This window comes from Scyliorhinus canicula, chromosome 7, assembly GCF_902713615.1.
Source record: "Scyliorhinus canicula chromosome 7, sScyCan1.1, whole genome shotgun sequence".
Lineage (NCBI taxonomy): Eukaryota > Metazoa > Chordata > Chondrichthyes > Carcharhiniformes > Scyliorhinidae > Scyliorhinus > Scyliorhinus canicula.
In genome coordinates, this window is record NC_052152.1 from 140,686,421 (window position 1) to 140,711,026 (window position 24,606).

General features: G+C 49.2%; 1 protein-coding gene across 1 annotated transcript; it reads left to right on the forward strand.

Annotated features, from left to right (window-relative positions):
* Positions 1-21,449: 21,449 nt before the first annotated feature.
* LOC119969414 (mucin-4-like) lies at positions 21,450-23,373 on the forward strand. Its single transcript, XM_038803036.1, has 2 exons — positions 21,450-22,252; positions 22,313-23,373. Exons 1-2 carry the CDS (start codon positions 21,466-21,468, stop codon positions 23,131-23,133), a joined length of 1,608 nt encoding a protein of 535 aa, XP_038658964.1. The 5' UTR covers positions 21,450-21,465; the 3' UTR covers positions 23,134-23,373.
* The last annotated feature ends 1,233 nt before the right edge of the window (positions 23,374-24,606 follow it).

Sequence of the window (24,606 nt, forward strand, 5' to 3'; positions counted from 1 at the left end):
ACATGTCCCATCTTTTAAACTCCTCCTCCATTTGCTCCACCAGCCTAGTGAGGTTAAGTTTGTGAAGGCCCCCTCCCCCCCCCCGCAGCTCCTAGCCACCTGGACTCTCAGGTACCGAAAGCTCCTCCCTGCCCTTTTCAGTGGGAGCCTACCAATCCCCTCCTCTTGATCCCCCGGGTGCACGACGAACAGCTCACTCTTACCCAGGTTGAGCTTGTACCCAGAAAAGCCCCCAAATTCCTTAAGGATCTTCATCACCTCCGGCATTCCCCCCACTGGGTCCGCCACATATAGCAACAAGTCATCTGCGTATAATGATAATCGATGCTCCTCCCCACCCCGCACCAGACCCCTCCAATTCCTCGACTCCCTCAACGCCATGGCCAGGGGCTCAATTGCCAACGCAAAGAGCAAGGGGGACAGGGGACACCCCTGTCTTGTCCCCCGGTACAACCAAACGTACTCCGATCTCCTATTCGTGGCTACGCTCGCCATCGAGGCCTCATATAACAGCCTCACCCAACTGACAAACCCCTCCCCGAACCCAAACATTTCCAGCACCTCCCACAAGTACCCCCACTCAACCCTATCAAAGGCCTTCTCCACATCTAATGCTACCACTATCTCCGCCTCCCCTTCTACCACCGGCATCATGATAACATTCAGCAGCCCACGTATCTTGGTGTTCAGCTGCCTTCCCTTCACAAACCCCATCTGGTCCTCATGAATGACCCCCGGCACACAGTCCTCTATCCTTGTGGCCAAGATCTTTGCCAACAGCTTGGCATCCACATTTAACAACGAGATCGGCCTATATGATCCACATTGCAGGGGGTCCTTGTCCCGTTTAAGGACCAAGGAAATCAGCGCCCGTGACATAGTCGGGGGCAAAGCCCCCCCCCCCCCCTCCCTTGCCTTGTTAAAGGTCCTAACCAACAGGGGGCCCAGCAGGTCTGCATACATTTTGTAAAATTCGACCGGAAACCCATCCGGCCCCGGCGCCTTCCCCGACTGCATGCTACCTATCCCTTTGACCAGCTCCTCCAGCTCAATCGGCGCCCCCAGCCCCTCCACCTGTCCCTCCTCCACCTTTGGAAATCTCAGCCTGTCCAAAAAGCGCCCCATTCCCCCCCCCCCCCCCCCCCCCCCCCCCCCTCCACCGGGGGCTCGGACCGGTACAATTCCCCATAAAAGTCCCTGAAGACCCCATTAATGTCCACCCCCCTTCGCAACACATTGCCTCCCCTATCTGTCACTCCACCAATCTCCCTGGCTGCGTCACACTTACGAAGCTGATGCGCCAGCATCCTACTCGCCTTCTCCCCATATTCGTACACCGTTCCCTGTGCCTTCCTCCACTGAGCTTCCGCCTTTCCGATGGTCAGCAAGTCGAACTTGGCCTGAAGGTTACGTCGCTCCCTCAGCAGTCCCTCCTCCGGAGCCTCCGCGTATCTCCTGTCCACCCTCACCATCTCCCCCACCAACCTCTCCCTCTCTCTTTGCTCTCCCCTCTCTCTATGGGCTCGGATGGAAATCAACTCCCCTCTAACCACTCAATGCTTCCCAAACCATCCCCACCCGGACCTCCCCATTATCATTGGCCTCTAAGTACCTCTTGATACACTCCCGAACCCGCCCGCCCACCTTCTCATCCGCCAGCAATCCCACCTCCAGGCGCCAGAGCGGGCGCTGGTCCCTCTCCTCCCCCAGCCCAAGGTCTACCCAGTGCGGGGCATGGTCCAAAATGACTATGGCCGAATACTCGGCATCCTCCACCCTCGAAATCAGCCCCCTGCTCAGGACAAAAAAATAAATCCGGGAATAGGCTTTATGCATGTGGGAAAAAAAGGAATACTCCCTGGTCCTCGGCCTCGTGAACCTCCACGGATCCACCCCTCCCATCTGGTCCATAAACCCCCTTAACACCTTAGCCGTCGCGGGCCTCCTGCCCGTCCTGGACATGGATCGATCCAATGGGGGATCCAGCACCGTGTTAAAGTCGCCCCCCAGTATCAAGCCCCCCGTCTCCAGATCCGGAATGCGGCCCAACATGTGCCGCATAAAACCCGCATCGTCCCAATTTGGGGCATAGACATTCACCAGCACCACCCGCTCCCCTTGCAACTTGCCGCTCACCATCACATACTTCCCTCCACTGTCAGCCACCACCTTTGACACCTCAAACGACACCCTTTTTCCCACCAGAATCGCCACCCCCCTATTTTTTGCATCCAGCCCCGAATGAAACACCTGGCCTACCCAGCCCTTCCTCAGTCTAACCTGGTCCGCCACCTTCAGGTGCGTCTCCTGGAGCATAGCCACATCCGCCTTCAGCCCCTTCAGGAGCGTAAACACCCGGGCCCGTTTAACCAGCCCATTCAGCCCCCTCACATTCCAAGTTATCAGCTGGATCATAGGGCTCCCTGCCCCCCTTGCCTGCCGACTAGCCAAAACCCGTCCCCTGCCCGCCCCAGGCCAGCGCCCCTCTCTCGGCCCGTTCCCCACGGTGGCAAACCCCCATCCCGGCCCTCCCTGCAGACTCCAGCTCCTTCCTGGCCATTTCAACAGCAACCCGGTACCTCCCCATCCCTCCCCCCAGGCTAGGACCCCTCCCAGCCGCGTTACTCCCTCCGTAGCACTCCCGTGAGCCAGCTAACTTCTGCTGACCCCGGCAGCTCCCGCCAAACCTCCAACCACTCCCAACGTGGGGCTACGTCTCCTCCCCCAGACCCATCAGCAGACCCTCCTCCTCCCCCTCCCGCTCTTGCGCGGGAAAAAGGCCCGCGCTTCTCAGCTCCGACCCCGCCCACATCCACCCTCAGCACGGGAAACAGAAGAAAAGCCCGCGCTTTCCCTCTGCCCGACCCCGCCCCCGCAAAAAAGACAGCACCCCACCCACCCTAGAAACAACACACAACCAGCTTAAAATAGCATGAAACAGCATAAAACAGAGACCCTTCCTACCAAAAGTTAACACAGTTATTTAGAAACCCCCGACCCTCAGTCAGAGTCCAACTTCGCGGCCCGCACAAAGGCCCATGCCTCCTCCAGGGACTTAAAATAAAAGTGCTGGTCCTTGTAGGCGACCCACAGACATGCCGGCTATAACATGCCAAACTTCCCACTCTTTCTGTGGAGCACCGCCTTCGTCCGGTTGTACCCGGCCCTCCGCTTGGCCACCTCCGCACTCCAGTCCTGGTAGATCTGCACTACCGTGTTTTCCCACTTCCTGCTCCGCTCCTTCTTGGCCCACCTAAGCACGCACTCTCGATCAACGAACCGGTGGCACCGCACCAGCACCACCCATGGCGGCTCATTCGGCTTGACCTCCTGGCCAGTATTCTGTGGGCCCCCTCCAGCTCCAGGGGCACCTGGAAGGACCCAGCTCCCATCAGTGAGTTCAACAAAATGACCACATAGGCCCCCAGGTCTGACCCTTCCAGCCCCTCCGTGAGGTCCAGTATCCGCACATTTTTCCACCACGACCGGGTCTCCATCTCTTCGAACCGCTCCTGCCACTTCTTGTGGAATGCCTCGTGCATCTCCACCTTTACCGCGAGGGCCGCGGCCTCATCCTCTCTTTCGGAGGCTTGTTGTCGGAGCTCCCGGATCTCCACCCCCTGGGCTGTCTGCGTCGCCAGCAACTTGTCTGTATTCGCCTTCAGCGAGTCCAGCAACTCCACTTTTAGCTCCTGAAAACAGCACTGGAGAGTCTCCTGCTGCACCTGCGCCCACTTCCTCCATTCCTCGAGGCCTCCACCGGCCGCCATCTTGATTCTCTTCCCCCGCTTTTTCTTAGGCGCTGCCACCACTATTCTGCTGGCCCCGCTCCTGGTCAAGACCACAGACCACTGGGGATCCGCTGCAGACACCTTCCCACGTCGGGAACCATCGAGCAAGTACCACTGGGGGCCCTTAAAAGAGCCCAAAAGTTCGTTACTGGCGGGAGCTGCTGAACGTGCGGCTTAGCTCCGCATAGCCGCAACCAGAAGTCCCTTGAAACAACTCTTGACCGTGACTCTCAACAAGGAGAGACCTGCCTAGCAGCTCCACCAACCAAGTAAGTCTCCAGTCAACGCACACTACGAGATAGGCGCTCCTAGCTACTGGTCCATACCAGCTGGAAGCCTGCAGCCTCAGAATCGAACGAAAGGCCATTGTTCCATTTCCAAAGCTAAGTATAGGCCTTTAGTTGTCATGATAGTCTAGTAAGTAGAGTTGTGTGCATGAGTAGTGATTGACTGTGTATAATAAATGTGTTTTGATTTGAAACTTACTAACTGGTGTATTGAGTTATTGATCAGCACTTGGCTTTGAACCTCGTGGTGGTATCAGAAGGATACCTGGCGACTCTAGAACAAAGGTTATTAAACAGAGCAATTAAGTAAAAGCACAATTAGCAACAAAGGCAAGTGGGTGTTGTTTGGTACACCATTTTAAAAGCGTGAAGCTGGCGCAATGGCTACTCAGGGGAAGTGAGGCGGTGAGAAACCATTTCCATTTTCCCATGTACAGCTCAAGGGCAACACAGCTGTTGCCGCAATGCTTGGGGGTGGGGTGGGGGGTGTTTTTGAGGACCCCTCAATGGGGTTGGTCGGGGGCTGAAGCATCCGAGTTCAGTGGTCGTCCCTGGGCTGGGGGAGAGGGGTGAGGGGCTTTGCATTTGTGAGGCCATCAAGCCATCTTGTGGACAATCACGGCTGCAGCCTGACTATCCTCCCAAACTCTCTCAGGGCAGAGCTCTGCTGTGGCTTCTCTCCTAATAATTCAATTTCATTCCCTTTGACTGTGAGCAGCCTCTAGCTTCACAGCTAAAGGGTATTGCAAATAAGGAGTTAGCCTTGTTAGTTGTGATAGCACTTCATGCTCTTCAACTTTCAAGTGCCTCCTCGACTGCATCTGTGCCATGCCTCAGAGGATGAGTAATGCATTGCATGTCCAGAAAATCTTGGAGCCTCAACAATGTGCCTGAACTCTAGGTGCATCAGCACCATAGAGGTAGCTGCTGATAATCAAACACTAAAGAGCAGGGCTTCAGCACTGTGGATCTTCTCATGCCCAAAGTGTAACTGTATGGACAAGCAAAAGGCACCTGAGCATGGTCTCCCTAATGTTCCCGGCAGAGGTCTGGGGTCTAGGGGCTCCTGATGTGACTGGGCGTTACTGTGCTGAGCAAGGTTTGCCAGCACAACTGGCTCGCTGGATGGCACTTTGAAGGCAGAACATGTAAGGGTGGGGTGTCTTGCATGGGGTGTGAGGGGCCCTGGGTTGGAAGCCCGAAATTATTGTTGGTCTCTTTCCTTCTCCAATTCCTTACAGACATACCAATGCTGGAATTCACCCCACCTCGCGTTACTTGTGGCAGCCCAGAAGGGTAGATGCCGGAGACAGCAGCAAAGCCAAAACAAGCTGGAGGTGGCACCCCGAAGGCCGGGCCATCACGCTGAGGAGGGTCCCAAAAAGGGAGGTTGGGGACGGCCCACGGTGTAGAGGCTTCGTTGGTCATTGAATGAGCTGATGGACACCATGTGCCACAGAAGACTGAGTCTCAGCCCTGAACATTTCTGCCACTGGGTCATTCCAGAGCTTAAGCAGGGATCTGTATGGAATACCACAATCTACAGCCCACATGTGTATCCGTAAAGTTACAGATGCTCTGAATGTCCGGGCATCCAATTATATCACCTTTAAGCTGGACCAGACCCACCAAAATGCCTGGGCTGCAAGATGTGTTGCCATTGGCAGGATGCCCCAGGTCCAGGGAGTGATTGATGCACACGTGTTGACCTGCAAGAACTGGGCATCAGGGAGTGCTATGCTAACAGGTAGGGGTTCCACTCCCTGAATGTGTGACCACCACCTCAGAATCATGCATGTGTGTGCCCACTATCCAGGGAGTGTGCATGGCAGCTACATCCTGGGATACTCGGAGTTCTCCAGTGTCTTCAAAGACAGGATGATGGTTTGGCTCATCAGGGACAAGGGATATCCACCGAGGACATGGGCCACCCTGTTATGCCCCACAGCCCTTGAGATGCACCAGTGTCAGGAGACGGGGATTTGGAGGAACTGGAAACCACCGTCATCTCCTTGGTGACAGGCTCCATGTTGGCCTCCTGCACCTCCTCCTGCTTGACAGTGCCATAGGGCTTTCAGTGACTCCATGGGATGGAGGAGCAGCTGTAGTGAGCTCCAGAGGCCTCTAAGTCACCTGGCACTGCCAGTCCTTGAGGCTCCTATTGTCTGCACTGGGTGTGGACAACCTCAGCGATGGTCCTCAGTGACCATGCTCTGCAGTGTCTCGGCAATGTCCACCTGCATCTGGGACATGTCCCCCAGTGACTGGAACATGATGTTGTGGCCCTCAGCCAGGGTCATCACAGACTGAGCCGTGCCTTGAGCACAATCACTCAAGAAGTGGATGTCACGCTGCAGGTTTTCCACTGCGGTCGTCACCCTAGCAGTTTTAGCCTCGATGTCATGTGTAGTCGGCACCGCCTCCTGTGCTTGCAGCCTTTGGGACTCTTCCAATCGGCTTTTCAGTCGCTGGAGAGTAGCTGAGACCCCCTCCTGAATCTCACTGCTGTGTCCTATCATTTTTATCAGCTTTGGGAGAACTTTGTCCTGAGGCTCGGCATCTGACTGGGACCCAGCTATGCCCTGGGATCCAGCAGACCTCCAACAGCTGTCTCCCTTGGATGTTCCTGCCTCTGCCTGATGTGCACCAGCAACCGTGTGGTGCTCACCAGATTTTGCCCCAGTTGCCTGTCCACTAATGTCGCCTACCGAGGTGTGTGTCTCTGTGCTGGTGGAAGGTGCAGGTGATAGCTGTGACGCTTTGATGGTGATCTCCTTGGATCTCTCCTCTAAGATGGTCACTTGGGTCACGAAGGGGGGGAGCGGGGAATAACTCAGGATTGCCCGGCCTTGTCAGACGGAGATCCTGAAAGACAATGGCCGTGTGGTCAGTCAGACGGAAGGATCATTTTGTCTGACATGAAGAACTCACTTGAGACAGATCATTTGGGTGAAGGGGCGTGGATCCTAAGCTCTGTGGGGCAGACCAACATTGCTGTCAGTGACTGCTCTCTCCTCAGGCAAACCTGCAATTTCCAGAGCCCGTTCCTCATAGGAGATGAAGACTTGAATTTCTGGGACTCCGTCCCCCCATTCTTGGCCCTTTTCTCTTATGGGTTATCTTTTCCCTTGGGGACAAAGAGAAGGCATTGAGAGTGTATGCTTGATAGGTCGGGGGATCTACAACAGGTCACATGTGTGGAGATTGCACCTAGACATGAGGGATTGTGCTGGTAGCTGCCAGGGTGTTCTGAGGAACAAGCACAAAGATTGGATGTGGGGAGGATGCGAGGTGTCAGCCACTTATTTGGAGGGGGTGGGTGCGTTTGGGAATTTGAGGGTTGGCAGCCTGAACTGATACCAGGAGAGCAGGGCTAACTTACCCTAGCTGCCCAGTGGAGGTTGTTTGTCTTCTTCCAACATTGGATGGCAGTTCTCCAGGTCATGCTGCCCGCACTGACACTCACCACCACTGCCTCCAAGGCAGCATTCATGATCCTACTGCTGGTCCTCCGACCCCTTTGGAAGACAGGATGGCCCGCATGTCATCCACAGTGTCAATTGTCCAGCATCTGCAAAAAGTGAGGAGCACGTCTGTGCATTGTTATGCTTGTGGGTTGACTGGGAGTGAGTGGTGGGGAAGCATTGAATATAGGCCGCGATCTTGCCAACACAGCCACCGCGAAATGTCACACTAAACTCATCCAAAACCAGACTTTGAAATGTATCTGTTGAATCTCGCCCATACAATATGCTTAATCATTCATGTATTAAAAGAACTGTGATCAACTTTTTTTTAATGTAGAGTACCTAATTATTTTTATTCCAATTAAGGGGCAATTTAGCGTGGCCAATCCACCTACCCTACATATCTTTGGGTTGTGGGGGCGAGACCCACGCAGACATGGGTGGAATGTGCAAACACCTCACGGACAGTGACCCGCAGCTGGGATGGAACCCGGGTCCTTGGTGCCGCGATGCAGCAGTGCTAAACACAGTGCCACCATGCTGCCCAGAACTGTCATTAACTTCAAGTGGTAGAAACAAAATAAATATTTACACTTTGGGAGTAAATGGAGCACATGGCTCTCACAGTCAATGTATGCTATCAGCATGCACCTTGTGTTTGGTCCTTTGTATTTTACGAAGGAATCCACCAAACACTTTGATTTGTCCAAACCAGAATCTTTTATTCAGTCTGGTGTGGTACAATACCAATCTGATATAGAGCACTTTATCATGGAGTCTGCTAACTACTTCACTGGAACTTACACCTCGCACCGAACATTCACATGTATGTCTTATTCCCCTGTCAATCTTCTTCTCAAGATGGCTGGATGTCTCTCCCCTTATAGCGGAGTCACAGGTCACATGACCTTGGTCTACAGACCGCATGGTGTGTCTGTACTGGCACCTGGAGGTTGGAGGTCACACACATCCATCTGTAATATAGCCCATAGGCATATCACCACTCAGCTCACTTCATTTGCCCTTGCTTTACATGCGTACAACTTCAGTCATACCAGTAGGAAAAAAAGCTACTACGGGCAGAAATCAGTGGAATGTGGTCATTCTCTGCATGGGCAGCAGTCAACAAAATGTCTCATGGGCCACACTCAGAACCCTGACGGGGTGCATGTGGCCCCTGGGGAGATGGTTAGCCACCACTGACCTAAAAAGCTAAAACATAGTGAATTGGTGATTCAGCCTGGGAAGATTATAGAGCGAGAGGTGAGGAAGGCCATAAAGGAACCTTCAAGCAAATGGTCCTTATGAAATGGTAATTCAACAAAATGATCTGTGTCATGTTAGGTACACTGGTATAACACTGGCTGCAACTGGATGCAGTTTAGATCAAAAAGATACCCAGACCTTGAAGTTAATGCAATCAGGTTTATTGAACTTATAGCACAGTTAGCACAGTTCTCTGTGAGTTTGACTCTCTGCTAACTTAAGTGTGGTTACTCTGTCTGACTGAACCAGACTAGCTCTTAGCCATGTGGTAGAGGTGTGAGTTTGTAACAACACCCTTGACTGACTCTCTAGATGTTCATTAGTGGAAAGAGATGCAGTGTCAGTGCCTCATGTCTTTTATAGTCAGATCCCACCCCTGAGTGTCCTACCTGCTTATTGGTCATGTCCTGTTTTCTGTGTCCATTAGCTGTTTGTCTGTGCCTGCCTGTACATCATTATGTGTGTGTCTGCATATCATGACATCTCCCTTTTTTTATGTTTAGATGACAAATGTGAACATATTTACAAGAATAGGCCAATATTAAAATATATACATGCAGTGGATGTGAACATACATACATGTGAAAACAGCTGTCCAAGGCGAGAACACAGAACAAAGTAAACAGAACAAATGTTCATAAGTCCAGTCTCTGTGGCTTGCGTCTGATCCTGGTCAACCGCCGGAGTGGTGGTGGTGGGGACAACAGCACCTTGATGGGCGGGATTGAAGCCTGACTGGTGGCCTCGTGAGTCGTGGTGTCAGGTGGTGACAAAACAACAGAAGGAAACGGAGAAGAATGTGGTTGTGGGCAGGAAACTTTGCGCAATGCTCATCTGTTTTGTCGCACAACAGAACCATCAGCCAGACGCACAACATACAAGCGGGGGGCAGCCAGTCGAACAAAGACAGCTGGAGCTGACCAGCCTCCATCAGGGATCTTGACCTGAACAGTGTCTGATGGAGATAACACGGGCAAATCGGTAGCATGAGCACCATAGCCCTGTTTTTGCCGGTCTCGGAGTTACTGCACCTTCTGCAGCACCGGGAGGTGATCCGGGTTGGGCAAGTGTATGGGTGGAAGCATCGTCCGCAGGTCCCTGTTCATCAGGAGTTGAGCTAGCGACCTGCCAGTGGACAGTGGGGTCGCCCTGTACGCAAGCAGCGCAAGGTGAATGTCAGACGCAGAATCCGCGGCCTTGCAGATGAGCTGCTTCACTATGTGCACCACTTTCTCAACTTTTCCGTTTGACTGCGCATGGTGTGGGCTGGAAGTGACGTGTTTGAACTGATACGACTGGGCAAACAGAGACCATTCATGGCTGCTGAAGCACGGGCCATTGTCACTCATGACAGTGAGTGGGATACCACGCCTGGAGAATGTCTCCTTACAGGCCTTGATGACGGTCCGAGATGTGAGGTCAGAGAGCTTCACGACTTCAGGTAATTGGAAAATAATCAATGATTAACACGTAATCACGACCATTTGCATGAAAGAGGTTGATGCCAATCTTGGACCACGGAGAGGTTTCGATTTCATGCTGCTGAAGTGTCTCCTTACTCTGTGCTGGCTGGAAGCGTTGACAGGTCGCACAGTTAAGGGCCATGTTTGCGATGTTCTGGCTGATTCCGGGCCAGTGGACAGCCTGCCTGGCTCTGTGTCTGCACTTTTCCAACCCCAGGTGGCCCTCATGGATTTAATGGAGCACCAAGCTCTGGAGACTGTGTGGAATTACAATCCGGTCCAGTTTGAGGAGGATACCATCAACCACCGTCAGGTCGTCCTTTACATTGAAAAATTGAGGGCACTGCCCTTTTTGCCAACCATTGGCTAGGTGTTGCATAACACGCTGCAAGAGGGGGTCTTTGGCTGTCTCCTCACAGATACAAATCACCTTCTCATCAGATGCCTGGAGGGTGCTATCACACCTATCACACGTTCCTGTGACTCAACCTGTGACTCAATTTGCCGGATGACGTTCAGTGGTTCACAAGGCACGGTGATGGAGTGGGACAGTGTATCGGCAATGATGAGCTCCTTGCCAAGCGTGTAGACCAGGTCAAAGTCGTACCTTCTGAGTTTGAGGAGGATGCGCTGCAACCGAGGCGCCATGTCATGAAGGTCCTTGTGGATAATGTGGACCAGGGGCCTGTGATCCATCTCAACTGTGAATGTCGACAGGCTGTAGACAGAGTCGTGAAACTTGAGAATGCCAATTCCTTCTCGATTTGTGCATACCTTTGTTCGGTGGGCGTCATTGCCCTTGATGTGTAGGCAACCGGTGCCTAGGATGAGGTGTCATCACGTTGCAGCAGGACCGCACTGATACCATCTGGCTCGCATCTGTCGAGATTTTCGTTTCCCTGTCTGGGTCGAAAAATGCCAAAACGCGTGCAGTGGTGAGCTTGGCTTTCAGCTCCAACCACACTGCCTGATGGGCTGCTTTCCACTCGAAGGCAGTGGACTTCTTCACTATGTTTTGTAGGCCCTTGGTGTGTGAGGCCAGGTTTGGGAAGAACTTGCTCAGAAAATTGACCATGCCCAGGAAGCGCAACACCGCCTTCTTGTCTTCCGGGACCTTCATGGCTGCGATGAACTTGACCTTGTCTGCGTCGGGGCACACGCACTGCTGAGAGATCTGGTCTCCTAGGAACTTGAGTGTCGACATGCCAAAGCAACATTTGGCCCTGTTCAGCTTCCGGCCATTAGCGTGGACACGGCGGAATACTTGCTGGAGATGGGAAATATGCTCCTTCGGGGCTGTGGACCATATGATGACGTCCTCCACGCACACACAACCCCTTCAATGCTTTCCATCATCTGCTCCATGATGCGATTAAATATCGACGATGCCGAGACGATGCCGAACGGCATACAGTTATAGCAGTACCTGCCAAACAGTCTGTTGAAGGTGCTGAGCCTTCTGCTGGACTCATCAGCTGGATTTGCCAGAATCCATGTGACACATCTAACTTTGTGATAAACCTTGCATGTGCCATCTCACTGGTGAGTTCCTCCCACTTCGGGATGGGGTAGTGTTTACGCATTATATTCTGGTTGAGATCCATGGGATCAATGCAGATGGGCAGGTCTCCAGAGCGTTTTTTAACCATCGAGCTGAACCAGTCAGTCAGTTCGGTTCCCCTGGAAATGATCCCCTGCTGCTGCAGCTCTTTGAGCTGTTCCTTCAGACAGTCCTTCAGCGGAGCTGGGCCCCGGCGTGGTGCATGGACCACTGGCTTGGCATCAGGTCGTAGTAGGATCTTGTACCGATATGGCAAAGTGCCCATCCTGTCAAAAACATCTGGATACTGAGCGAGGATGTCATCAATGCCAGCTTGAAGATCCATGTTGGAGGATGCTGTTGAATAAACCCGCTGCACCAGGTTTAGCTTTTTGCAGGCATGTGTGCCCAGTCGGGATGCCCTGTCCGGCTTGACAATTTCAAACCTTAGCCGTTCATGGGTGCTCCGATTGGAGACGAGTAGATGGCAGGACCCCAGTGCCATGATGGCATTATCATTATAGTCCAGGAGCTGGCAGGCCGCTGAAAGCAGCTAGGGGGGCTTCTTGATGCGTTTGAAGTCTGCCTGTGAGAGGAGGTTGGCAGAAGCACCTGTGTCCAGCTTGAACTGGATGGATCAGCGGTTGACCTGCATCATCTCACGCTATTCGTCCTCCGAATCCACAACGAGGATGGACTGAATGAGAGATGAGTTAGGTATGGCATGTTCACATGTGATAATGATGCCCACTCGTTAGGCGGCCTCCAGGCACTTGTCCTCTGGATCCTTTGTACTGCCAGGATCAGAATCCTGTTATTGTTGTTGCACATTCTGGACACGCCATCGTCGGAATTGGGAGTGCTGGCCTTTGACTGGTGATGCAGACCTGCACAAGGCTGCATAGTGCCCAGGCTTCCCGCAGTTTAAACATCGCCTGCCTCTTGCAGGGCAGTGTCCCTTTAAGTGGCCGTTGCCACAGTTCGGGCACGCCATGACATCTGTGTCGTGACGCAGTGTACATCGTCGCACATGCGCAGTGCGGTCGGCAGACGTCTGCACCTGCGCAGTGTGGGTATCGGCCGTTTCGTTATCCCGTTCACTTCTCGCATGCGGGGGGCTCCAGGAAAAGCGCGCGAGATGGTCGTTGTCTTCAATGCTGAGGCGCTGCATCCGGGAGATGGTCTTCACACTCTCTGCCTCGTGGGAGGCAAGTATCTCATTTTCAGCTGATTTGTATTGGGAATGCCGATTTTTTGCATGCTCATGCACTGTACGTGTTTCAATCACGACTGGCAGGGTCATATGCTTGATTTTTAAGTGCTGCTCTCTCAGAGGATCAGAGTGAACTCCAAACATGATTTGGTCTCTGATCATGTAGTCAGCAATATCACCAAAGTTGCAGGAGGTTAGTTAAGAAGACATTGAAAAATTCATCTTTACCTTGAAGAAGCTGATTGAATATGTAGCGCTCGAAGATTTCATTGGTGTCCACTTCACAGTGGCTATCGAACTTGTCCACGATAGTCTGAAACTTTGTCTTGTCCTGGCCTTCGGTGAAGTTAAACGAGTTGAAGAGTTCGATGGCTTGATCACCCATTGTTGAGAGGAGAAGCACGATCTTTCTTGCATCAGATGCACCTTCGAGGTCTGAAGCTTCGATGTAAACAGAAACATTTGCTTGAATGTCCGCCAGTTGGCACTGAGATTCCCGGAGGTCCTGAGCTGGTGAGGAACCTGAATCTTCTCCATGGTGCCCGGATACAGTTGCTGGTCGTCACGGAATGGACTGAGGTAAGTCACCTTAAATTAGTAGTCTCCTGGTATCATGTTGTGCTCGGTACACTGGTATAACACTGGCTGCAACTGGATGCAGTTTAGATCAAAAGATACTCCAGACCTTGAAGTTAGTTCAATCAGGTTTATTGAACTAATAGCACAGTTAGCACAGTTCTCTGTGTGGTTGACTCTCTGCTAACTTAAGTGTGGTTACTCTGTCTGACTGAACCAGACTAGCTCTTAGCCATGTGGTGGAGGTGTGAGTTTGTAACAACACCCTTGACTGACTCTCTAGATGTTCATCAGTGGAAAGAGATGCAGTGTCAGTGCCTCGTGTCTTTTATTGTCAGATCCCACCCGAGTGTCCTGCCTGCTTATTGGTCATGTCCTGTTCTTGGTGTCCATTAGCTGCTTGTCTGTGCCTGCCAGTTTATCATTATGTGTGTGTCTGCATATCATGACAGTCTGGTTTTGCGTAAGGCAGTTCAGGATTTTGTGATGTGACTAGGTGCTTTTGAACAAACATAAACCAGAAGATGTGAGACCAAAAGTAGTTTTACATTGTTTAGGATTCACACCTTGGACACACCAGATTAATCGTAATGTCATCCCATATTTAAAACTACCCAGTACTGAATTTCCAGAAGACATTGTTAAACAGCGAAGAATCTTATTAAATTTTGAATGATGAGTGCTCTCATTGATTCACTGAGTGGAAATCATCTGTTCAAAGAATGAGATTCATGAACTCCAATGCAAAAGCCAATAACATGTCGTCTTTTTTTGGAATCCTTGAAGGAGAGTCTACTTGAAATTTCTCTACCAATCCAGCTTCACAGATTTCTTTACTATGAGTGAGATAGCATCTGATTTGGCCAACAGTGGTCCATGAAGTACGTAATCAAGGTGGTTCTAACCCTTTTTTGGAGCTACATGTATGGAACTATCAGGCAGTGCATGCCAACTTGATACATGAGCAGGGGTTTGCATTTAGAAAGCACTGGCAGGGCAAGTCAATCATGTTTTTAGGTAAGATTATGAGATCCTAAGCTCAAGTCACATGACATTGCAACATAGTGGTCATGCTATTAGCCTATTGTGTGGATACACAGACTAATACTCGAAGACATGAGTTCAAATTCCAGCATAGAATTAAAATATGATTAATCAATTTGGCATAAAAAGTTAATCCTCAATAATGATGGTCATAAAGCTATTGGATTACCCTCAGAGGAAGAAATTTCTGAGCCTTGCCCAATATGGCCGACATGTGACTCCAAACCCACATCAATATGGTTTTCCCTTAACTGACCTCTGAAACCTAATGAAACATGAGGTTCTCAGGGGGGGCTTTACAGCGCAGATTCGGAGAGGATGTTCCCAACTGTGGGGGAATCTAGAATAGGGAGCACAGTTTCAAAATTCGGTGTCCGCATTATAAGACAGAGATAAGAACAATTTTTGTCTCTCAGAAGGTTGTTAAACTTAGAATTTTCTCTAACCCGAGAGAAGTGGAAACTGAGCCCTTGAATACATTCAGGACTGAGTTGAGTAATTTTTTGATCCACAAGGCAGTCACAGGTTATGGGCAATAGGCAGGACAGTGGGGTTAAGGCCACAATCTTATTGAATGGCCGAGCAGGCTCCAGGACCAAATGGTGTACTCCAGTTCCTCGTACTCCTGTTCCTGCAAAATACTAAATTGAAGGAAATCTTCCTTCAATCTTCAAGAAAGGCCTTTAATCTGAAATGTTAATATTGTTTCTCTCTCCAGAGATGCTGCCAGACTGCTGAGTATTACCAACATTTTCTGTTTTTAATTTCCTCCATCACTATCGCAGGGTCTGTCCAGTCTCATAGGAAGAATCAATGCACCAGAGGTGAGTTACATACAGTCAGCAGTCAGTAGCCTAGGGAGTCCTGGAAAATCATTCTGGACCCCATTAAGTACCTTGGCATCAAGTCAACATTGGGCAAATGAACCTCCTGCCTCTTGTCACCTACTGGCCTCTCAACTGATGAATCAGTACTCCTCCAAGTTGAACACTCATCCAGAAGCATTGAGGGTAGTATGCGCACCGAATGTATTCTGAGTAAGGTGATTGCACTGCTTACTGAGCTGTCCAAGTTCTGAACGTCATGTTTTCCCGACTGTGGAAAATGGTGGACAACAAACAAGAGGAGTGTAGTGGAGCAACAACAGGTGCCTTACCTGTAACCGACAGGACCATATTCTAGACTTACATGAGGTACAAGTGTCACTGGCTGGGCCAACATTTGCTGTTCATCCCTAAATGTTCTTCAGAAGATGGTGGGAGCCACCTTTTTGAACCATTTCAGTCCATTGTTCCAACATCCACAGTGCTGTTTGAATAGGAGTTCCAAAATGTTGATCCAGTGACAGTGAAAAAACTGAGTTGTAGTTTCAAGGCAGGATAGTGTGTGGCTTGGAGGAGAACTGCAGATGATGATTTTCACATGTGTCCATTATCTTTCTTCTTTTAGATGGTAGAGATCATGGGTTTGGAAGGTGTTATTCAAGGAGCCTTGGTGAATTATTGCCACTGTGCATCAGTGGTGGAGGAACTGAATGTGGTAGTGGAGAATGGGGGTGTCAATCAAGTGGTCTGCTTTATCCTGGGTTATGCTGTTAAGCTTCTTAAGTGTTGTTGAAGCTGTACACATCTAGCTAAGTAGGTACCATATCCCCATACTCCTGACTCCTGGTAGGCTTCCAGGAGTCAAGGGGTAAATTATTCGCAGCAGAGTTCCCAGCCACTGACCTGCTCCTGTAGTCACAGTATTTATACGGCTAGTCAAGTTGAATTTCTGGTCAATGGTAAAACCCTAAAGATGGGTGAAAGTAGGAAATTTAGCATTGGTATATCCAGGGTGGAGTCAAAGGTCATTGATGAAGCAGCTGAAGATAGCCGGGCCTAGCACACTCCTGCAGCAATGTCCTGGGGCTGAGATGATTCCACATGTTTGCTAAACAGCAGAAGAAGCATATTGAAGCTAGAAGTATGGAGTGGATGAAACATCTCAGCCTTTGCCTGTGGTCATCAGATTCCAACCATTAGCCAAATTGATCCACTCTTCATAATATCAAGAACACACTGGATACATAAAAGGCTTGATATCCTAACAATATCCCAAGAGTACTGCTGCTGACCGATGCTCCAGAACTAGCTGCACTCCTAGCCAAGCTATTCTAGTTCACCTAAAACACTGGCATCTACCAGACAATGTGGAAAATTTTGCAGGAATGTCCAGTCCACAAATGGCACAATCTAATCAGCTAAGTGCCACCCGAGCAGTCTGTTCTCAATCATTTGTAAAGTGATTGTAATAGTGCTATAAAGTAGCAAGTACGCAGCACCAACTTGCTAATAGATATTACCCACATGGCTCAAGACCTTATTACAGCCTTGATCCAAACGTGTTAAAAAGAGCAGAATTTCAGGCATCAGATGAATGTGACTGCCCTGAACATTGATGCGCTATTTGACTTGGTGTGGCATTAAGCAGCTGTAATAAGATTGAAGTCAATGAGAATCTAGGGAAAACTCTTCCATTGGTTGGAATCATACCTAGCACAAAGGAATGTGGTTGTGATTGTTGGAGAACAATCATCTCAACCCCAGCCCATTGCTGCTGGAGTTCCTCAATTCTAGTTCCTCAGTCCTGGGCCTACCCACCTTCATCAATGACCTTCCTCCACCCTAAGGTCAGACGTGGGGATTTTCGCTGCTATTTATTTGCATAATGTTCAGTACCACTTGCAGCCCCTCAGATACTGAATCACTTTGTGCCCAGATGCAGCATGGCCAGGACATCATTCAGGCTTGAACAAAGAAATGGCATGTAACATTTGTACCACACAAGTGCCAGGCAATAACCATCTCCAACAAGAGAGAATCTAACCATTGCCCTTGGTATTCAACAGCATTACCATCACTGAATCACCATCAACATCTGGGGGCCAGCACTGACCAGAAACTGAACTGGACATTTAAATACTGTGGCAGGTCCAAAGCAGGTAATTCTGTGGTGAGTAACTCACCTCCTGACTCCCCAAACACTAACCAGCATTGATTAGGCACAGAGTATGATAAAAAGAATACTTCTCACTGACTGCAGCTCCATCAACACACAAGAAACTCAACACCATCCATGTAAAAGCAGCCTGCTTAATCATTACCCCATCCATCACCTTAAACATTCATTCCCTCCATCAGCAATGCATCATATACAAGTATGTACCAAATACAGGATACACTGCAATACCTCACCAGGGCTCCTTCAACAGGACCTTCCAAACGTCCTCTACCACCTAGAAGGATAAGGGCAGCAGATGCATGGAAATATCTTCACCTGCAAGTTCTGCTCCAATCCACGCACTATCCTCACTTGGAAATATATCACTATTCCGTCACTGTCACTGAATCAAAAACCTGAGATACGCACCCTCACAGCACTCTGGATGTACCTATACCACATGGTGCAGTGGTTTAAGTCACCATCTACTCAACGACAATTTTGGATGGGCAATAAATTCTGACCTTGACAGCAACACACAAATCTCAGGAATTTATTTTTAAAAGACTACAAAAGCAAGGGCATCATCAAGTAAACAAGGCACCTGCTGATGAGTTTATAATTTATGAAACTGCATTTGAAATAAAATGGCCAAAATGTTAAATAAATGAATCAAACTTAAAGTCGATAAAATCTTTTTATCTGCATGTCTGCATTCTAAACAAAAATCTAATAAAAAGATAGGACCGGTACTACTATATATATTTACTAATTAACCTAAAAAATGTGTAGTTCCTGGGTATTGGTATGTACCTAATATGAGAAGGAAGATGGATCGTGCCCAGCAAGCTCAAGAGCAGATAGCTTGACATTGGCCGTAGAAAAATAAGGGATCCCTAAATAAGGAGAAAATAGAAAAACAACTAAAAACCAAACATAATCAACATGTTTTGCAAAAGAGAATTGTTTGCCCAACCTCACTGAATTATTTGATGAAATAACAATGGAACTAATTGGATAGCTCTTACAAAGAGCAGACACGGGCAGAATCAACATCCTGGGGGTTACCATTGACCAGAAACTGAAATAGACTAGTCACATAAATACTGTGGCTACCAGGGCAGGTCAAAGGCTAGGAATCCTACGGTGAGTAACTCACCTCCTGACCCCCGTCCCCCAAAGCCTGTCCACTATCTACAAGGCACAAGTCAAGATTGTAATGGCATACTCTCCGCTTGCCTGGATGAGTGCCGCTCCAACAATACTCAAGAGGTTCGACGCTATCAGGACAAAACAGCCCACTTGATTGCTCCTGCTTCCACAAACATGCAAACCATCCACCACTGATGAACAGTGGCAGCCTTCTGTAACATCTACAAGATGCACTGCAGTAACTCACCAAGGTTCCTTAGACAGCACCTTCCAAACAAATGACCACTACCGTCGAGAAGGATAAGAGCAGCAGATACCTGGGAACGCTACCACCTGGAGGTTCCCCTCCAAGTGACTCACCACCCCAACTTGGAAATATGGGACAAAATCATGGAACTGCCTCTCTAACAGCACAGTGGGTGTGCCTACACCTGAAGGACTGCAGCGGTTCTAGATGGCAACTCACCACCACCTTCTGAAGGGCAACTATGAATGTGCAATAAATGTTGGCTTAACCAGTGACGCCCACATCCCATAAATGAATAAGAAAAAAAAATGGGACAAAATCCTTCCACGCAGTAGGATTTTATCATTCTATAAGCTTACACAACCCAGCCTTTTTATCTGTTCAGAGATTACCAAATATGTTGGTCAACAAAATGTGCTCAAAAACGTAACTAAAAATTTGGGTTTTAAACTTTTCGCTTTTCCATGCCATTCCTCATTTCCTGGTTCCTAAACAAATGATTGGTGATACAGAATTTTACCAGTGTGAATTTCTTAGGACATATTTACCATCCCTGAGTTTCCAAATTATTTCATGATATGTCGGTAAAACCTATTATGGAACCCTGTGAGTCTACAGCATCAGTGATGCATACTAAGAATTCAGATGCCTTATTAAAGAATTGTTACAGTGCAGAAGGAGAGCACAGAATCCGGAGCGTCCCACCCAGTTTATCAAACACCACCTGCCAAACCTGTAGCAGAGTCTGCGGATCCAGGATCGGACTATTCAGCCAAAGCAGAACCAACCTCCCTGGAGTGGAAGCAAGTCATCCTCAACCCTGATGGACTGCCCCAAGAAGGAGTTCCCATAAGAACATACAAACATATGAATTAGGAGCAAGAGTAGGCCATTTAGCCCCTCAAGCTTGCTCTGCCAATCCATGAAGTTGTGGCTGATCTGATTGAGGCCTCAACTCCACATTCCTCCTGGCTCCTAAACCTTTGACTCTTGATTTTTTTTGGTAATTTGGATCATTCCCAATTAATTTTACAATCAATATAGACTTGGGTGTATTTAACTCACCCATTGTCGAGGCATTTATAACACTGAGCCAGAGCTGACTTTTAACATGCTCATTCATTAATGATAGTTTTACTGCAGGCACATTGTGAAATTGGGGTGACTGTACGAAAATTCAAAGGAAGGTTCACTGATATGATAGCATTTGTACACTTTGTGCACTTGGCAAAATACTAAGTACTTCTTGATCATAAAGTAAGAATAGCATTTAGCTAGTGCCTCCTCAGTTCTCAGGTCTTCACAATGAAGTGCAGGCCCAGTTACGGATGGAACTGAATCAAGCGATTTACCGATTTTTGTCACTTCCCCTGAACAGCAAATGAAATGAAATGAAAATCGCTTATTGTCACGAGTAGGCTTCAATGAAGTTACTGTGAAAAGCCCCTAGTCGCCACATTCCGGCTCCTGTCCGGGGAGGCTGGTACGGGAATCGAACCGTGCTGCTGGCCTGCTTGGTCTGCTTTAAAAGCCAGCGATTTAGATGAGCCATCTAAGTAATATATTTCTGATCATGTTAGTGTGGGAGGGATGTTGGCCAGAAAACTGGGAGAGCTACCTTCTCTTTGAATACTACTTTGGGATCTACCTGATCCCAAAACTATGCTGAAATATCAGTCTCAATGTACTCAAATACTGGGCATTCACCTTTCAGAAAATTGAGTGTTAGCTGGTAGATAATTATGATGTGGAGATGCCAGCATTGGACTGGGGTGAGCACAGTAAGAAGTTTTACAACACCAGGTTAAAGTCCAGCACGTTTGTTTCAAACACTAGCTTTCGGAGCATTGCTCCTTCCTCAGGTGAATGTCCGAGCAGTGCTCCAAAAGCTCGTGTTTGAAACAAACATGTTGGACTTTAACCTGGTGTTGTAAGACTTCTTACTGCGCAGATAATTAGGTCATGAATTGGAAGACAAAGTTGAGAAAGCCCCATTTCACATGATAGCCGATGAAGTTATTGATAAGGTAACATTATGTATCTGAATGAATTCAACAAGAATTGTGTGACAATTAGAGAATTTCAAGGTTTCACGAAGAGCCATCCATTGCATCACTCCGGGTGGATTCCAAACTTAGTCGACTGTGGGGGGGGGGGGGGGGGGGTGTCGACTACCGGAGCCCCCGGCAGGAGATTAATATCCGCTTTATAATTTCGGTATTGTGGTTTACATATTTAATAAATTTCATTGCCAATATTTTTCAAGCAGTTTTACCTTGATAGCCAGGGCAATATGATTTCCCCAGGCAGTTCATGGGCTGTGTTAACATTCAATTGTGCATAGTCATTTTCATCACAGAGGTGGACAAACGCAAGCAAATCGGTTGCGTGAACAAATGCTCTCTGCCGGTTTCAGAAAGTTACAAGCCTGTGAATTATGCATCGCCGGTCAACAGAGGATGACGATGCATATAACCACTCCTCGGAATTAATAAGGAGCAGGGGAAAGTCCAGACTTCTAGAAAGACGACGCAAGCACTCCGTACAACATGAGGAGCCGTCGCACTTTTCCATCTGCATTAATCTGGGCGATGTCTCACCAGAGAGAGTCAACGCGACCATTACCGGCAGGACGATCAACATCAGTGGGGAGCGGGTGGAACTGATGGAGGAAACGGATGGCATGATCAGGCGCAACTACCAGGGCTTTTCCAACACCTTCAACATCCCCCCGGAGGTGGACCTCGACACTCTCAACCTGACCATCTGCGAGCAGCACACCCTCCTGGTGGAAGCCGAATACTTGGATAGCATTGGCGCCATCCAGGAATACGTGCCCAAGTCGTCCCAGACATTCTCCAGGAAATCTCTCCCCAGGTTAAACACCATGGACCCAGAATCCCAGGATTTAAATTCTTCGCGAACACGAAGCTCTTGGGCAAGTGTGGGCGACAGGTCCTTGTTAGTTTCAACAATCGATTCACCCTTCCAGTCAGCCCACAGCCCCAGTGCGCACGGCCAGTCATCCCACAACCCCAGTGCACACTTCCAGTCATCTCACAATCCCAGTGCACCCTTCCAGTCATCCCACAACCCCAGTGCACACTTCCAGTCATCCCACAGCCCCAGTGCACACTTCCAGTCATCCCACAACCCCAATGCACACGTCCAGTCATCTCACCACGCCAATTCGCCCTTCCAGTCATCCCAAAGCCTCAATACACCCTTACAGTCATTCCACAATCCCAGTACACAATTCCAGTCTTCCCCGCAAGGCAGCACACCCTTACAGTCATTCCACAATCCCAGTACACAATTCCAGTCTTCCCCGCAAGCCAGCACACCCTTACAGTCATTCCACAATCCCAGTACACAATTCCAGTCTTTCCCGCACGCCAGCACACTCTTACCGTCATCCCAGAACATCGGTTTACCCTTTCAATCATCCCAGGACATCAGCGCAGGCTCACAGACATACCACACAGCTCCGCTGTACTTCGAATCGACTCGAGACATGAGCAGGATGTCTTCCAGACAAGACTCCAGATTACACAGCGACATCGACTGGAGGGACTCGGAGAGGGGGGGCTCAGACAGGAGAGACGCGAAATCCCACCACGGAATCAGCAGACGCTCCATTGCAAACACAGAAAACATCCAGAAATCTCACCATGGCGACAGAAAGAGCGCGTCAGCCATGCCCCACTCCAGACACTTGCGATCCAACAGGGATTTGAGTAGGAGAGCCCTGACCCCAACTCCAGAAATGACCACCGAGACCAGCGATAGCCCCCTGCTCACAAGCGACATGAATACGACCTCAGAGACCAGCAGAATGACGTTCAGCGATCAAGCTACGAACAGTGAATCGATCATGACGGGCGAGCACTCCCCAGAGTGCCTCGCCCAACTCGGCAGGAGATCGCGCACCTCCACTGCGCAGCCATGCATTTGCCCGCCAAAACAGCGATCACCATGCCGCCAAGCACCGGCCCCCTCTATATCCGTACACAGAAGACGCAGACATTGTCCAAAGGCTACCAAGAAAGGAAATAAAATGAAATTTGCTAGTTTCCCATTCTGCTGTTGTCCCCGGTTATTGTGAGAGCCAGCCACCAGCCTGCAGGAATCCCTGTCCCTGTAAAATATAGCCCCACCGCTGGAAGACGACCAGAGCTGAACATCGACCCACCCAGACAATAAAGAACCTCCTCATTTTTTTTCTAGAACAATAAAGGCATTTAATTTCTTAAACTTCTGGCATATTAAATCAAAGCAGAAGATCTAGCTTTACACACATTTGGAATTACAAGTCTCTAAAATGCAACTTTAATAAAATTCTGAATTAACGCTTGGCGAACTCTCCACTCCTCTTGGGTTTGTTTTAGATAAGGAACAGATCTGGGGCGGCATATTTTCAACAGTGTTACAACACGCTCACGTTTTTCCTCTAGTTGCAGAACTTTTGGCCTCGCACGTTTCCTGGCTCAGTGATGATGGTATTTGGGGTAAGTCACGCGCGTTAGAAGTAAATCGTGTTATCTGAGATTATCCATTAATAATGGTCGTTTAGTGCAGTTGGTAGGATAGTTGGAGACCCGACATGTGCTGGAAGATTGAAGTGTTATACCCGGTTCAAGAAAAGGTAAGCACTAACGCAGAGATGGATTCAATTAACTTTCCAAATACACATTACCGGGCGGGAGTGCTCACTTGAGCGGTCAATGTAGACCCTGAAATAGTCAGCAATACAGTTACGACTCCTTGACGTGTGCTATCTTTGTGTTTACCATTATAGCCATGATGTGGAGATGCCGGCGTTGGACTGGGGTGAGCACAGTAAGAAGTCTTACAACACCAGGTTAAAGTCCAACAGGTTTGTTTCAAACACGAGCTTTCGGAGCACGGCTCCTTCTTCACCTGAAGAAGGAGCCGTGCTCCGAAAGCTCGTGTTTGAAACAAACCTGTTGGACTTTAACCTGGTGTTGTAAGACTTCTTACTTTACCATTATAGGAACAGGAGTACTCATTCCATTTAGCCTGTTCTGCCCGCTATTCAATGAGACCATGGCTGCATATACAGGCCTTGTCTCTTATATATTAAATACCACCAGAGGACAGAAGTCTATCAGCCTCAGATGTAAAAGTAACAGTTGACCCAGCACCAACTGCCGATTGTGAATGAGAATCCCAACTTTTACTGAATGTATTTCCTCTTGGCCAATCAGGTCAGACTGTGAATGGAATACCAATCGTCACAATAAATAAGAAATGATGGGCAGCACGGTGGCCTAGTGGTTAGCACAACCGCCTCACGGCGCTGAGGTCCCAGGTTCGATCCCGGCTCTGGGTCACTGTCCATGTGGAGTTTGCACATTCTCCCCGTGTCTGCGTGGGTTTCGCCCCCACAACCCAAAATATGTGCAGAGAAGGTGGATTGGCCACGCTAAATTGCCCCTTAATTGGAAAAAATAATTGGGTACTCTAAATTTTTTTTTTAAATGATTATGCGCCTGGAGAATAAATGGAGTAATCAGGCATAGCTTGCATGGATTTCTAATGTAGTTTGGTGGAAATT

Bases quoted from the DNA above. Each gene is read 5' to 3' on its own strand.
- LOC119969414 (XM_038803036.1), top strand. From the start codon at position 21,466: ATGCATCGCCGGTCAACAGAGGATGACGATGCATATAACCACTCCTCG. The intron at 22,253-22,312 runs CCTTACAGTCAT...AAGGCAGCACAC, and splicing joins ATCCCAAAGCCTCAATACAC to CCTTACAGTCATTCCACAAT.